General features: G+C 44.5%; 1 protein-coding gene across 6 annotated transcripts in view; it reads left to right on the top strand.

Moving 5' to 3' along the window:
• Positions 1-12,677, top strand: part of THADA (THADA armadillo repeat containing) — a 322,081-nt gene extending 309,404 nt beyond the window's left edge. For all 6 annotated transcript variants that reach the window (XM_013056339.2, XM_013056342.2, XM_004752963.3 and 3 more), the window contains 2 exons: positions 999-1,168; positions 11,585-12,677. In XM_013056339.2, coding sequence (XP_012911793.1) covers positions 999-1,168; positions 11,585-11,977 — 563 coding nt within the window. In that variant the 3' untranslated portion in view covers positions 11,978-12,677. The remainder of the gene's footprint in view (positions 1-998; positions 1,169-11,584) is intronic.
• Positions 12,678-16,198: the final 3,521 nt, after the last annotated feature.

Consider the following 16,198-nt stretch of genomic DNA (forward strand, 5'->3'; position numbering starts at 1 on the left):
AGCAGAGAGCCCAATGTGGGACTCCATCCCAGGACCCTGAGATCATGACCCAAGCCGAAGGCAGAGGCTTAACCCACTGAGCCACCCAGGTACCCCTACAAGTGCTTTTTAGCACTTTTTAGTAAATGGTTGTGGGGAGAAAATCAAAAGAAGAATATTTTATGACAAGTGAAAAATACATGAAATTCAAATTTTACTGGAACTTAAATAAAGTTTCCATATTGCCTGTGTCTGCTTTCAGCAGAGTTGAGGAGTTGTGAAAGGGACCTGAAGACCCCCCAGAGTCTAAAATATTTATTCTCTGACCTGTTAAGAAAAAGTTTGCTGGGGCTCCTGGGTGGCTCAGTGGGTTAAAGCCTCTGCCTCCAGCTCAGGTCATGATCCCGGGGTCCTAGGATCGAGCCCCACATCGGGCTCTCTGCTCTGCAAGGAGCCTGCTTCTTCCTTTCTCTCTCTCTGCCAGGCTCTCTGGCTACTTGTGATCTCTGTCTGTCATATAAATAAATAAAATCTTTAAGAAAAAAGAAAAAGTTTGCTGATGCCCTTCTCTAAAATGGTAAAATGGCAAGAGGTTTATGTGTCACATGGCCAGCGGGATTTGCTTTCAGAGCGAGGGGCAGACCAGTGGCATTCAGGCATTGTGACAGGCCTGCAGAAGAGACACAGGGTGGGAAGCTGTCCTGAGGTCCTTCCAGTTACAGTAGATGGACTGACGGGAGCTAAATGTCTCATCCTACAGGTGGAATTGCTTCTGATCACACAGGGATGGGGGGGGCATGAAAATGGTGAGGTTCGGGCCTCTGACTCCTTCCAGCAGAATGAAATGGACTAATGACCTCTGAGGAGCCTAGACACCTCCCTGCAGGCTGGTAGCAGTGATTTGACCTGAGACCCTTAATGTTCCTGGAGTCCTGCAGAGCCTCCCCAGGATGGCCCTGAGCAGCACATTGACCGCTCGCCTCTCTCTCTCTCTCTCTCTCTTTTTCTCGTTTCCACAGAATTTGCCTTCTGTCAGGTGGATGCTTCAATTGCACTGACTCTGGCCCTGGCTGTGCTGTGTGACATGCTCCAGCAGTGGGATCAGCTGGCCCCTGGACTCCCAGTCCTGCTTGGATGGCTATTGGGAGAGGGTGATGATTCTGCGTTCCATGTGGAAAGCACCCATCAGGTAACCCCAGGGTCTCAGGGCCATGGCGGTGGGATCAGAGCGGTGGCCCAAATCCACTAGATCAGCGCGGCAGGCTTGCTGCAGCTTCCAGTGGCTGCTGAAAGTGTGCTTCTGAGTGCTCACATACAGATCAATAACCAATTAGGAAAGTCTCCAAATGACCACAGCAGCTGGCTAGATGCTACTGGGGGAGAGGGGATAGCTCTTATGCTTACTTTTGAGGTTCCAGTGGTAAGTCTTGAGATCACAAGGGGAAAGGACTTTGAAAGAGCCTCCTGGGTTTCTGAAGCCCATGGGCAGACCCCACTGCCTTCACTATCCGACGGCCTAGCTAAAGCCAATAGCCTTGGCTGTTCCACACCCAGGACACCCCTTGATTGCCTGGCCCTGGTGGCCAAGGGAGCTGTCATCCTGAACTCCGCAGGAAGGTGGTGATCAGGAAGACCGTTCTCGGCAGTCTACCATCCCAGGGCCCTGCACAGACAGTGGACTGAAACACAACCCCAGTCTTCATGGGAAAAAGGCTGTTTACTTAGCCTGGATCCTCAGCCTGAGAGATAGGCTTCCGGTTTCCCGCACATCTAGAGGCACAGGAGGTGTTCCTAGGAAACATAAGCAGAAGGTGACATCCTTGCATGCTCCCCTTGGCCTTGCTACGGCTCCATGAGACCTCTCCCCAAAAACCTAATACATTGATCCGGAGCCCCAATTTTTGCAACAGTTGCCCAAGGGACACCTTAAGATCTCCTGGTCTGGAGGCCAGGAAGGATTACAATTGCCATCCCACAGTATTATATATATTTTAAAAGCTGCTGCCAAAGGATCTGGCTTCCAGTCAGCCTGAAAGCAGGTGCTAAATGAGATTCCTCCCCTTGGGACACAGACAGGTCTTGGCACATCCTCAACAATGGAGCCATATTAAGAATAAATCAGGCTGTTCAGACAATCAGAAGGGTTCAAGAGACAACCAAGAGCTAGGGCAAAGTTGAAGGAGAAGTTTCATCACCCATTAGGCCAAGAGACCAAGAGAGGTGGCTTCTTTGCCTAATACACAAAGCAAACACAGAGTCAAGCAAAATGAGGAAACAGAAATATGTTCCAGAAAAAGACCTTAATGGTAATGGAGGTAAGGAATCTATCTGATAAAGAATTCAAAGTAGTGTCCATAAAGAAGCTCAGTGGGGCTCCTGGGTGACTCAGTCAGTTAAGTGTCTGCCTTCAGCTCAGGTCATGCTCTCAGGGTACTGGGATCAAGCCCCACATCGGGCTCTCTGCTCAGCGTGGAGTCTGCTTCTTCCTCTCACTCTCCCTTTGTACTCTCCCTCTCTCTCAAATAAATAAATAAAATCTTTAAAAAAAAAAAAAGTTCACTGAACTTGGGAAAAGAAAGGATGGACACAGTGAGAACTGCAACAAGGAGGAAATATACATAAATACCAAATAGAAGGCACAGAGCCAAAAAATACAATAACTGACCTAAGAAACATTAGAAGGGCTCAATACTCAATAGCAGACTGGATGAAACAGAAGAATGGCTCAGTGAGCTGGAAGACAAAGCAATGGAGCTCATCCAGACAGAGCAGCAAAAAGGAAAGCAAATTTTATAAAGAAGTTAGGGGTGCCTGGGTGGCTTGGGTTGAAGTCTCTGCCTTCGGCTCAGGTCATGATCCCAGGGTCCTAGGATTGAGCCCCGCATCAGGCTCTCTGCTCAGCAGGGAGCCTGCTTCCCTTCCTCTCTCTCTGCCTGCCTCTCTGCCTACTTGTGATCTCTGTCTGTCAAATAAATAAATAAAATCTTTTAAAAATAAATAAATAAAAATAAAAAGAAGTTAGCTTAAGAGAGCTATTGGGACAGCATCAGGTGGAATGACATTCACACCATAGGGGTCCCAGGAGGAGAAGAGAGAAAGGGGCAGAAAACTAAATTGAAGAAACAATGGCTGAAAACTTCCCTAGCCTGGAAAAGGAAACAAATCCAGGCCCGGGGAAGCCCAAAGAATTCCAAAGAAGATGAACCTAAAGAGATCCACACCAAGACACATCATAGTTAAAATGTCAGAAGTTAAAGAGAGAATCTTAAAAGTGGCAAGAGAAAAACAAATTATTATGTACAGGGGAATCCCTGTATGGCTATGGGCAGGTTTCTGAGCAATTATTTTGCAGGCCAGAAGGGAGTGGCATGACTTACTCAAAACCTTCCAAACAAGAATACTGTACCTGGCAAGGTTATCATTCAGAAAGGAAGGAAAAATAAAAAGTTTCCCAGACAAGCAAAAACTAAAGGAGCTCGTCACCACTAACCTGGGCTTAGAAATGTTCAAGGACTCATTTAAGTTGAAAAAAAAAATGGCACAAATGAAGATGGGATAAGAGGAACCCTGACTGCAGCCCCATCCAACACCTGTGACCAATAGGAGGTAGCTATGATAGAAGGGTGGTCACCCTTCTTCCCTAAAAGCAGTTAGGGTTACTTCTTCAAAGGGAGAATGATGAAGGACAGCTGGAAAGCAGGCAGACAGGGACAACCCCCACCCCACCCCCAGCCCTAAGAGGAAAGCACCCTTAAAAGGATTTTATACTACCCTGGAAGGAGCCCTCCACCATTTGCATATGATAAGACAGGTGACAAAAATCTGACTAGATGACAAGCAGGAGGGTTAATTGGATTAAAACATACTAGCATGTTAGCATACTAACAATCCCATAAAAACCCCTAGACTTAGAAACTCCAGTGGCAACCCCCTTAGGTCCCCTTCTTCCTTGGGAGCTTTGTAACTATCACTTTGCCATTGGTCAATAAACCTTGCTTTGCTGCCCACCAAAAAAAAAAAAGAAAGAAAGAAAGAAAAGAAATGTTACTAAATAATAACAAGAAAACATAAGAAAGTAAAAATCCCACTGGAAAAGGTAAATGTATAATAAAGGTAGTAGATAAATCACTTACAAAGCTACTTTGAAGGTTAAAAAGAAAAAATTTAGTAAAATGTACTAAAACTAAATAATTAAGGGAAGTGTGAAAAGATGTAAAATGTGACATCAAAAACAAAAAATAGAGGGGGCACCTGGGTGGCTCAGTGGGTTAAGCCTCTGCCTTTGGCTCGGGTCATGATCTCAGGGTTCTGGGATCGAGCTCCACATCAGGCTTTCTGCTCAGCAGGGAGCCTGCTGTCCCCCCTCTCTCTGCCTCTCTGCCTACTTGTGGTCTCTGTCTGTCAAATAAATAGATAAAATCTTTGAGGAGAAATTAATTTTAAAAAAATAGAGGGAGTAATAATTTGTATTCTGGGATATGTTCAAATTGAAGATGCTATCAATTAAAATAGACTGTTATATATATAGGATAACATGTGAACCTTATAATAAACACAAAGCAAAAACTTACTATAAACACAGAAAATGAGAAAGGAATCTAAACACTGAAAAAGTCATCAAATCACAAGAGAAGAAGAAAGGAACATGCAGGCCCTACAAAATAGCCAGCAAATAGTTAACAAAATGGCAATAAGCAGATACCTATCAATAATTACTTTAAATGTAAATGGACTAATTCTCCAATCAAAAGACATAGAGTGGAGGTACCTGGGTGGCTCAGTGAGTTAAGCATCTGCCTTCAGCTCAGGTCATGATCCCAGGGTCCTGAGATCGAGCCCTGCATTGGGCTCTCTGCTCAGCAGGGAGCCTGCTTAACCCTCTCTCTCTGCCTGCCTCTCTGCCTACTTGTGATCTCTGTCAAATAAATAAATAAAATCTTTTTTTTTTAAGTGTTTAAAAAAAAAGACATAGAGTGGCTAAATTAATTTTTAAAAAAAAGATACATTTGTATACTGCCTGCAAGAGACATCAGAAGTAAGGACACATGCAGCCCAAAAGTGAAGCAATAGAGAATTACATTCCATGCAAATGGAAACAAAAAGAAAGCTGCTATAGCTATAATCCTATCAGACAAAATAGACTTTAGAACAAAAACCGCAATAAAAGAGAAAGAGGGCCACCATATTGATAAAAGGGTCAATCCAACAAGAATATATGACATTTATGAATTTATACACCCAACATAGGAGCAAATAATAACAGACCTAAAGGGAGAAATTATGAGTAATGTAGTAATAGTAAGGGACTTTAATATCCCACTTACATGAATGGATGGGTCATCCAATCAAAATAAATAAGGGAATGTTGGCCTTACACAATACAATAGATCATATGGATTTTAATAGATATATACAGAACATCCCATCTAAAGCAGGAGAATACACATTCTTCTCAAATGTGCATGGAACATTCTCCAGGATAGAACACATGTTAGGCCACAAAACAAGTCTCAATAAATACAAGAAGAAAACTGGAAAAACTAAAAATACATGGAAATTAAGCAATATGTTCTGAACAACTGTTGGGTCATAGAAGAAATCAAAGGAGAAATTTAAACACCCAGAAACAAATGAAAACAGAAACAGAACATACCAAAATCAATGGGATGCAGAAAAAGTAGTTCTAAGATGGAAGTTCAAGTGATAATTGCCCATTATCAAGAAACAAGAAAAATCTCAACAACCTAACTTTCTACCTCAAGGAATCAGAAAAAGAAGAACAAACAAGATCCAAAATTAGGAGGAGGAAAGAAAGAATAAAGATCAGAGTGGAAATAAATGAAATAGAGACTAAAAAGAAAATAGAAAACATCAATGAAGTTAAAATCTTGTTCTTTGAAACATAAAATAGACAACACTTTAGCTAGACTGACTAAGAAAAAGAGGGCTCAAGTAAACAAAATGTGAAATGAAGAGGAGAGGTTACAACTGATACCACAGAAATACAAAGATCAGAAGAGACTACTGTGAATTGGATGTCTATGCTAAGGTTGTGTCTTGGGGCAGGTGGAAGGAGGATAGGAGGTGTATATAGGAAGACAGGGAAGCACTTCCCTCTCACTCTGTACTTCTGAAACAAACATTTCACTAAATAATACTTTCTAACACATGGTGCTGATGTTTCTGAACCTTTGTCTTATTTTTAACTGGTTGTAATCTATATTGATTTCATGACCTCTTAAAGGTTACAACTTGCGGTATAAGAACCGCTCTCCCGTAGACCTACCTACTTGGTCAGTGAATGCAGTTGATTAGCAATTAGTGTGTTTTTTGTGTGTAAAGGTTATGGAGAAACACCTTTGAAAAAAAAAATATTATGATTCTAAAAACTGGTTGATAAAACTGAGGCTTTAGGGGAATTTCTTTACATTTTCTCCTCTGTTAAACTGAGCCTTAAGAGGACAGGGGCTACTCATTTATCACTGTGTTGACCAATACCTAACACAGTGCTTTGCTCATGGTGGATGCTTAATAAATGAATGAATGAATGGTTGGTGAATGTTACTAGAGTACTATTATTCAAATCCATTTTTTCTGAAATACTGGAAGGTATTTCTAAGCTATTTCTTATTTGTAATGAATTTAGAGAGAAATAAATTTGTGAAGGATTAAAAAAAAGAGAGACTACTGTGAGCAATTATATGCCAACAAACTGGATGACCAAAAAAGAATGGATAAATTTCTAAAAACTTATAATCTTCCAAGACCGATTCATAAAGAAATAGAAAATCTGAATAGACCAGTTACTGGGAGTCAATTAAAAACCTCCCAGTAGGGGCACCAGGGTGGCTCAGCGGGTTAAAGCCTCTGCCTTCGGCTCAGGTCATGATCCCAAGGCCCTGGGATCGAGCCCCACATCAGGCTCTCTGCTCAGCAGGGAGCCTGCTTCCCTCTCTTTCTCTCTGCCTGCCTCTCAGCTGACTTGTGATCTCTGTCTGTCAAATAAATAAATAAAATCTTAAAAAAAAAACCCTCCCAATTGTCGGGGACTGCCTCCAGCCGGGAAAGTCCCCGCCATTACAAGAAGGTGCTTGGCTCACTGCTAGCAAAGTACGCTGCAAGTATACGATGAACTTTCTGGTGAAGCCCGCCTAAAGGAGGACATAGTTATTGGCTGTATCAAATTTAATCAGCATAGTAACAGGACTCTCATTGGCTCTCCCCATTGCTTGACCCCTTATTGGTCACCCTGCTGTATATAAGCTAAGGAAGTTGATTAAATAAACGGAAATGAAGCATTAACACCATACCAGGCTCATTGTCGTCCTTGCGGGCCGAGGGCGACACCCAATAAATAAAAAATAAAAGGGGGGCAAGCCACACACAATAAAAATCCAAGACCAGAAGTCTTCGCTGGTAAATTCTACAAAACATTCAAGGATTTAATAGCTACCCTTCCAAACTCTTCCAAAAAATTGAAGAGGAGGGAATGCTTCCAAATTGATTTATAAAGCTAGCACTACCCTGATACCAAAACCAGGTAAGGACACCACCAAAAAAAAAAAAAAGAAAGAATGAAAGAAAATTATAGGCCAATATCCCTGGTGAACATAGATGCAAAATCCTCAACAAGCTATTAGCAAATTGAGTTCAACAACACATTAAAAGTATCATATACCATAATTCAGTGGGATTTATTCCAGGAATGCAAGGATGGTTCAACATCTACAAATCAGTCAATGTGATATACAGTATTAACAAAATGAAAGACAATCATGATCATCACAATAGATGCAGAAAAGCATTTGACAAAATTCAACATCCATTTATGGTAAAAACAAAACCCTTAATGAAGTGAGTGTAGAAGGTACATATCTTAACATAATGAAAGCCATATATGACAACCCCAATGGATAAAAGCTGAAAATACTCAGTGGATAAAAGCTGGAAGCTTTTCCTCTAAGATCAGGAACAAGACAAAGATCCCTACTCTCACCACTTTTATGCAACAGAGTCTTGAAAATGCTAGCCACAGCAATTATGCAAGAAAAAGAAATAAAAGGCATATAAATTGGAAAGGAAGAAGTAAAATTGTCACTATTTGCGGATGACATGACACTATATTTAGAAAACCCTAAAGACTCTACCAAAAAGCCTTTTACAACTAATAAATGAATTCAGCAATAAAGTTGCAGGATAAAAAATCAATGTACAAAAATCTGGTGCATTTCTATACATAAATAACAAACTTAGAAAATGAAATCAAGAAAACAGTCCTAACTATAGTTGCATAAAAAATAAAAAATTAAAACCCTAGGAATATACTTAACTAAGGAGGCAAAAGACCTTATTAAACTGTGAGATACTGATGAAAGAAATTAAAGAAGACACAAATAAATGGAAAGATATTCCCTGATCTTGGATTGGAAGAATTGATATTGTTAAAATATCCATCTGTCCAAAGAAGTCTATAGATTCAATGCAAATCCTATTAAAATTCCAATGGTATTTTTCACAGAACTAGAACATTTATTCTAAAATTTATATGGAATCACCAAAGACCCCAAACAGGGGCGCCTGGAAGGCTCAGTGGGTTAAAGCCTCTGCCTTCACTCAGGTCGGGATCCCAGGGTCCTGGGATCGAGCCCCGCATCAGGCTCTCTGCTCAGAGGGGAGCCTGCTTCCCTTCCTCTCTCTCTGCCTGCCCCTCTGCCTACATGTGATCTCTGTCTGTCAAATAAATAAAATCTTAAAAAAAGAAAAAGAAAATACCCCAAACAGCCAAAACGGTCTTGAGAAAGAACAACAAAGTCAGAGGTATAATGTGTCTTGACTTCAAACTATACTACAAAGCTATAGTAATCTAAACAGTATGTCATTGACACAAAAACAGATATAGAGATCAGTGGAACCGAATAGAGAGCCCAGAAGTAAACCCACATATATATATGGTCAATTAATTTTTGACAAAGGAAGCAAGAATATACAATGAGGAATTGATAGTCTCTTCTATAAATGGTATTGGGAAAACTGGAAAGTTACATGCAAAAGAATAAACCTGGACCACTTTCTTGCGCCATTTACAAATATTAACTCGAAATGGATTAAAGCCTTGAATGTAAGACCTGAAACTATAAAACTTCTAGAAGAAAACATAGATGGTAAGCTCCTTGACATCAGTCCTAGTGATGTTTTTGTGCATCTGACTCCAAAGGTAAGGGAAACAAAGCAAAAATAAACAAGTGGGACTAAATCAAACTAAAAAGCCTCTGTGCACTGAAGGAAACCATCAACAAAATGAAAACAGAACCTACTGAAGGGTGACTGGGTGGCTTAGTTGGTGGGCCTCTGTCTTTGGTTTGGGTCATGATCCCAGGGTCCTGGGATTGAGTCCCACATCGGGCTGCTGGCTCAGTGGGGAGGCTGCTTCTCCCTCTGTCTTTTCCCTCTGCTTCTGCTCTCTCTCTCAAATAAATAATTTAAAAAAAAGAAAAAGAAAACAACCTACCTAGTGGGAGAAGATATTTGCGTATGATTTATATGTCCAATAAGGGGTTAATATCCAAAAAATATAGAGAACTCATACAACCCAATAATACCAGAGAAATCTGATTTAAAAATGGGCAGAGGGGCGCCTGGGTGGCTCAGTGGGTTAAGCCGCTGCCTTCAGCTCAGGTCATGATCTCAGGGTCCTGGGATCGAGTCCCACATCGGGCTCTCTGCTCAGCAGGGAGCCTGCTTCCTCCTCCTCTCTCTCTCTCTCTGCCTGCCTCTCTGCCTACTTGTGATCTCTCTCTGTCAAATAAATAAATAAAATCTTTAAGAAAAATAAAAATAAAAATGGGCAGAGGACCTGAATAGACATTTTCCCAAAGGAGACATACAGATGGACAACAGGCACCTGGAAAGACGCTCAACATCACTAATCATCAGGGAAATGCAAACCAAAGCCACAATGAAGTATCACCTAACACCAGTCAGAATGTCTAGTATCAAAAAGACAAGAAGTAGGTGTTGGTGAGGATATAGAGGAAGAACTCTCATGTCTTGTTGGTGGGAATGTAAATCTGTGCAGCCACTATGGAAAACAGTATGAAGGTTCCTCATAAAATTAAAAATAGAACAGGAGATCTAGCAATTTCATAGCCTGGGCTCTATCCAAAGAAAAAGGAAACACTAATTTGAAAAGATACATGCACCACTGTGTTCACAGCAGCTTTATTTCCAGTAGCCAAGACATGGAATCAATTTAACATGTCCTTCGATGGATGAGTACATAAAGGTGTGTGTGTGTGTGTACACATGCATGCATTGTGTGTATATTATGTGTGTGTTATCTATGTACAGGAATATTACTCAGCCATGAAGAAGAATGGACTGTTACCATTTGAGACAACACAAATAGAACTCAACGGTATAATACTAAGAGAAATAAGTCAGAGAAAGACAAATAGCACCTGATTTCACTTAATATATGGAATCTAAAAAACAAACAAGCAAAATTAAACCTAATCCAGACTCACAGAGAACAGTTTAGTGGTTTCTGGAGGAGAGGGGGTGGTTAAGGTCATGTGAAATGGGTAAGGGATATCAAGAAGAACAGACTCCCAGTTATAAGATGAATAAGTCATGGGGACGAATGTATAGCATGTGGACTATATGCAATACGGTTATATTAACTTCGTAAGGAGACAGATGGTAACTAAGTGTGGTGATCATTTCACAATGGATACAAATGTTGTACACCTGAGACTAGTATAATATTGTATATCAGCGATACCTCAATAGAAAAGAAAAAGAAAGAGGCCCCTTGGAAGTTGACGGTTTAATTATGGAGAATGCTTATTAGTCCGCACTGGAAGGGCTACAGGCTCCCCATGGTTAAGTCGGAAGGTGAAACATTCCCAGAGAATCAGGATCCTACCAGGGTATTTGCTGCTTACAGTCAACAGACAGGAAAACTGAGGACCAAGACTAGCAGCAAAAGCATCTCGTCAACTGAAATTTGTTTCCATCCACCAGTGTCTGACTCAGCTGGTTCTCTCTGACATACCCAGCAAGCCAAGAGTTCAAAAAGCAGCCTGTTTATGGGAAATTTGGAGACAAGATAAATTGTCTGTGATAAAATAACCTTGAAAACTCCTGGCATTATAGCAGTTTGGTTTCGTACTCAGCAGGGTCTCGCGTTTGGTAATTCTTTTTTGCTCTTTGCTCTGCCACTGAGATTTCTCTTCCTTCCCGCCCCCACCCTCTGGTTTCTAGATGCACCTTTGGGTCCAGGGGCCACACCCATGTTGAGGTTCCCTTTTCAGCAGCAGGCACCCAGAAATCTTGGCTCAGAACCGCAGACACATCTTTATCAAAGGTCATGTTAAGTCTGGGGAAGAAAATCCCTCCCCAGTAGAGAAGTACAGCAAATAAAAATAGAAGGTGACCTTCCAGACTGCCAGTGGCAAGTGTATGTGGGTGCTGACAGGTGAGAGTGGGCCCTCCCCAGAGAGGGGGAGGGGACACCCCTCCTCCATATCCAGCAGGACTCTGGTCTGGATGGGAGCTTTTCGACATTCCCTGCAATGTTGACCCTGAGCTTTGTCATTTGATTTAGGTGGAAGACTACCTGTTTGAAAAAGCAGAGGTCAACTTTTGGGCTGAGACCCTAATCTTCGTGAAATACCTCTCTGAGCACCTCTTCCGGCTCCTCTCCAAGTCCAGCTGCCATCCCCTCAGCCCTGAAAGCCTCCAGCATCTTCGTAGGACAGCGTCAGAGCAGGGCCACCTCCTCTCCCGGCTCTTCAGAGAGCTGCCACCAGCTGCTCAATTTTTGAAGACAGTGGAATTCATGAGACTGCGCATTCAGGAGGAAAGGACTTTGGCTTGCCTGAGGCTTCTGGCTCTTGTGGAAGGAAAGGGAAGGGAAGACAGCCCCATTCTTGGTGCTTCAGACTCTCCTGCAGAAGCAAATCAGTTCACTCTTGCAAGAACAGAAACGGCTTGTTGAAGAAAGAAGACTTGGGGGTGGGCTAAGGGTGGACGGTTTCCCCACTGCATCTGCAGGGAACACGTTGAACATCAATGCAAATATTTCCTTCCCTTGGTGAAGCTAGTCTTCTGTCCCTTCCTACAGAGGAATTTTTCTTCAGTTCCCCCATTCAGGGCAGCCCAGTTTATGGCAGCTACTGTAGGAAGTGAGGCTACCACATTGAATATTGACTCTGTTCCCAGGTGCAGGCCACCTGCAGACCTGAATTCACTTTTGTCTTCTTCCATGACCTCTAACATCCAGGCATAGCCAGCCGGCATTTTCTGTTAACTGTACAAAACTGGTTTGTAACTCGTGATTTTTCTTTCCTTTTTTCCATTGGATAGAAGAGCCGGATTCGTTGGCAAACAGCTTATGGGTCAGAATTCCAAATTTTATTCTATTTTAACTAAGGCAGAAGTAGGTTCCAAATGTTGGATACGGGGAGAATTCTAGATCAACTGCAAAGAAATAGTTTTGTTTTTGCTATTTACATGTGCGAGTCCTGCAGTGACCTGCACATGCCGTTTGAATTATTAAAAGAGCTCCTACCTACCAAAAGTGTTTAAACTAATGCCAGGAAACCTGATTTTGCCACCCACTAAAAGCACAGACCCTTGGCTGTCAGAAGGAAGCCCAGAGAAGGTAAAACCAGAATAAATGATTTATTCACTTCCTACACTGTTCACTGTCATTTTCTCAGTGGCAATAATAAGATTCTCATTTAAGATGTCAGAAAACACATTTATCCACTTCAGTGTTTGAATCTAGACCTACCTTAACGGGTTTTCTGCCTTAGGGAAGACCCGCGCAGCCCTCTTCCTCTGATACCCAGCAGGTGTCGCTCTTGCACACATTTTGCTACTAGTCCAGCCTTTCCATGGCTTGCCATTTTCTACCGATAATCTCAGAATATGCGTTGCCCACGGGCGGCTGTCTTGAAATTCATAGTTTGGATTGGTCATAGGCTCATCCATATTCGTTTTTCATCCTGGTTATCCGAAAAAGCCATTTTAGTAGTAGTGTGTAAAGTTGGTCTAGGTTTTAGGGTCTGTAAATATTTTAAAATACTTCTCAGATATAACAGTCACTTGGAAATACATTAAAGGGGCAGCTTAGAGGTGAGAGGGTTTGATGTCATTTTTTTCTGCAGAAAGGCTCCTATCCAAATTTGTTTCTCTTTAAAAGTAAACCACCTTGGGGCGCCTGGGTGGCTCAGTGGGTTAAAGCCTCTGCCTTCAGCTTAGGTCATGGTCTTGGGGTCCTGGTCTCGAGCCCCACATCGGGCTCTCTGCTCAAGCAGGGAGGCTGCTTCCTCCTCTCTCTCTCTCTCTCTGCCTAATTGTGATCTCTGTCAAATAAATAAATAAATAAATATTTTTTTAAAAAAAAGTAAACCACCTAACACTAAAAACACAGCCATACTAGAAGTATAGAGAAAGGACCCATAGGGAAAAGGCAGGGAATGAATTAAACTTAGAGTCCAAAACTTTGTCCTAAAGAGAAGAGGAAATTCTCTGGGTGGTTTTGCACTATTCAGCTCAACGTGTGTTTTTTGTGATCCTGAATTAATTATCTGGTTGGGCATCTGTGTAGCCCACACATGAGGGAAAGTGGCCAGTCTAACATTTCTTTTTGTTCTGAGAAAGGCGACCTGACTGGGTGAGAAGTCAGGGAATCGTTGGCATGATGCAGTGATGACCATGGTTCAGTAACTGTGAAACTGACCCCGGCAAAGCCAAGCTCACTGGAAAAGCCCAACATTCCTTTTTTCTCCATTTAAATGAAATAAAAGCAGTTATATAATAAGAAATACTTTCTACTAGCAGGTACTCCATACCAAAGCACATAAGCATGGTGTATTTATTACATGTTATCTCCAAGATCCTTCTACCCAGCCTGCAAAATGGGTGCTCTCATAGCTGCCGACTGGGAATTACCCCAGATTTTTATACTGGCTGGCTGTGGCCAGCCTGGGAGGACAGGAAGGATAGATATTTCTCCTGGTTTCAAATCCGAAATCTTGTTACTGACCTACAATAGTGGTGGCTAAGGAAATGGCAGTTTCACACTTGCCTGATGCCTGAGTACTGTTATGGGGGCAGGGGGAGCTACCCTGGAACTCCTGTGTTTGGGGTCATTTCAACAAAGAACAAAACAGAACAGTTGGGGGTCTTGGGCTGTGAGTGTCAGCCACCCGTTGCCCAGAGCTGCCTGGGGACCAGTGTAGCACTGGGTGCAGCCATCCCCAGAGAGAAGGTGTCACCTCTTCTGTCCAAGATTCGGTGCCCCTCAGGTCTGCAGGCATGATTCGGTGATTTCCCTTCCCATCCAGCCACAACCCCTTTTTATGCTTTGTCAACTTGTTTTAATAAATAATAGGGATTATACTTACTCATCTTTTATACACCTTAACAGATAACTCCTGTGCGCCTTGACAAAGGGGAGAGGTGATTAAAGCAGGAATTATCTTAGTTTTACAAGGAAACAAGTACCAAAGAGATTATGTGATTTGCCCAGGATCACATGGCTTGGAAGGGGCAGGGCTTGAACTCGAGCCCTGTGTTTTAGATCTTAGAGGCCTTGCAGCCCTACGGGGTGGGGGGGGGGGGGCGCTCAAGCTCTCCTGGTGGGTGGTGGGAGTTTCAGCAAGGGGAACTGCGTGCAAACTGAGCTCTGAAGGGTCAGTTTCATGAGTGACAGGCCTGGCTCCTTTCCTTCCAGGTTAACGTGTGGAAATGACCACGAGGAAACAAGAAATAAGATCAATTTTGGAAAGGCGCGTAGGTTGCTTCCTTCCCTAGAGGGAACTGAGCCTTCCAACTTACACCCAATTGCTACTGAGGCTGCCAGGTGTGCGAAATCACGTCCGCTCGAGCTTTTTGGCAGCGTGTTTAAATGCGGAGTGATAAAATGCCCTGGACCAGCCCCCCAGATCTCTCCGAAAGGGGGTGTCAGCCGCTTTAGCCTAACTGGGCGCTAGGGGGGGGTGTCGGCCCCGCACCCAGAGGGTGCCTGTTAGCGAAGACTTTCCTAGCGCAGATTTTTTGGGGTGTGGGACTGGTGAGAGGAGTAAAGTGGGGCGAGCCCACCCCGAGCGTCCTCTGTGCCCAGACCTGCCTGGCCGCTGGCCTGCCTCAGCCACAGCCTGCGGCGCACAACGAACTAAGGCAGGGCGCGGCGCCCCTAACGGACTGGGAGAGAAGGGACCTGGATGGCGCGCCGGGCCAAGGTGGGCGGGCAGCCTCAGCCGGCAGCTGCACCCCATCCCCCGGGAGGGCTGGGGAAGGCCGGGCCGCCGAGCGGACGAACGGGGTGGCGGGAAGTCGCCTCCATGCTTGCGCAGCTCTCCCGGCCTTTCCTCCCGTCCTCCCAGCCGGCTCCCCCGCCCGGGACGCTCCGCGCCATTCCGCGCCTTTGGCCCTAGCTCAAGGTCTTGTGATGTGATTAGCAAAGCCAGCGCCTTGTCCTCAGACACTCAGCCCAGCTCGGCAGGCCCCGGCGCTGAATCCCTGTTTACTGCAGCCTGGGCGGAGAGGGGGGCGGAGAAACAGGCCCAGGCTCCTCCGGGTGAGACTGCCGCGGCAGCCGCCCGCGTGGCCACTCCCGCCCCCACCCCCACCGCGTCTCCACGTGCAGTCGGGACGGAGCCACCACCCACCGGACGCAGGCCTTGAGCCCCCGCTACCCACCCGCCGGCCAGAGCACTCTTTGCGAGCCAGCCGGCTGCGCGGATGGTTGCAATAGTCTCGCATTTTGCAATTCCCGCGCCCAGTCTAGAACCGAGAGTGAGAGATTAAAGCTCCGCAATTTCGCCTAGCAGGATCGGGCGGGGAGAGACACGTCCAGGGCTGCAGAATCCTGGCCACGTTCAATGTGCAGGGGATTTCCAACAGTGCAGCCCCAGAGAAGGGGAGCCTTATCTTCCCGCCGCCACCCAGCAGCACCCATCGAGGACCAGCTCTCCACGCCGCCGCAGGCGCTCCAGCAGCCAGCCCGGTCCAGAGGCCTCCCGCCCCCTCCTCCGGAGGAAAAAAAAAAATTGGCGGCGGCCAATGGGAGGCCACGAAGGAGCTTGACGTCCGCGAGCCGGCGGGCGGCGTTGCCTGGAGACCCCAGCGGGGTCAGCGTTCTGTCCCCTCCCCCGACACGCCCTCGCGGCCGCTGCCGCGCTCGCCCGCCCTATATAGGGCGCGCGCT

This window comes from Mustela putorius, unplaced genomic scaffold (genome assembly GCF_011764305.1).
Source record: "Mustela putorius furo isolate JIRA1106 unplaced genomic scaffold, ASM1176430v1.1 tig00000224_pilon_pilon_pilon, whole genome shotgun sequence".
NCBI classification, from domain to species: Eukaryota; Metazoa; Chordata; class Mammalia; order Carnivora; family Mustelidae; genus Mustela; species Mustela putorius.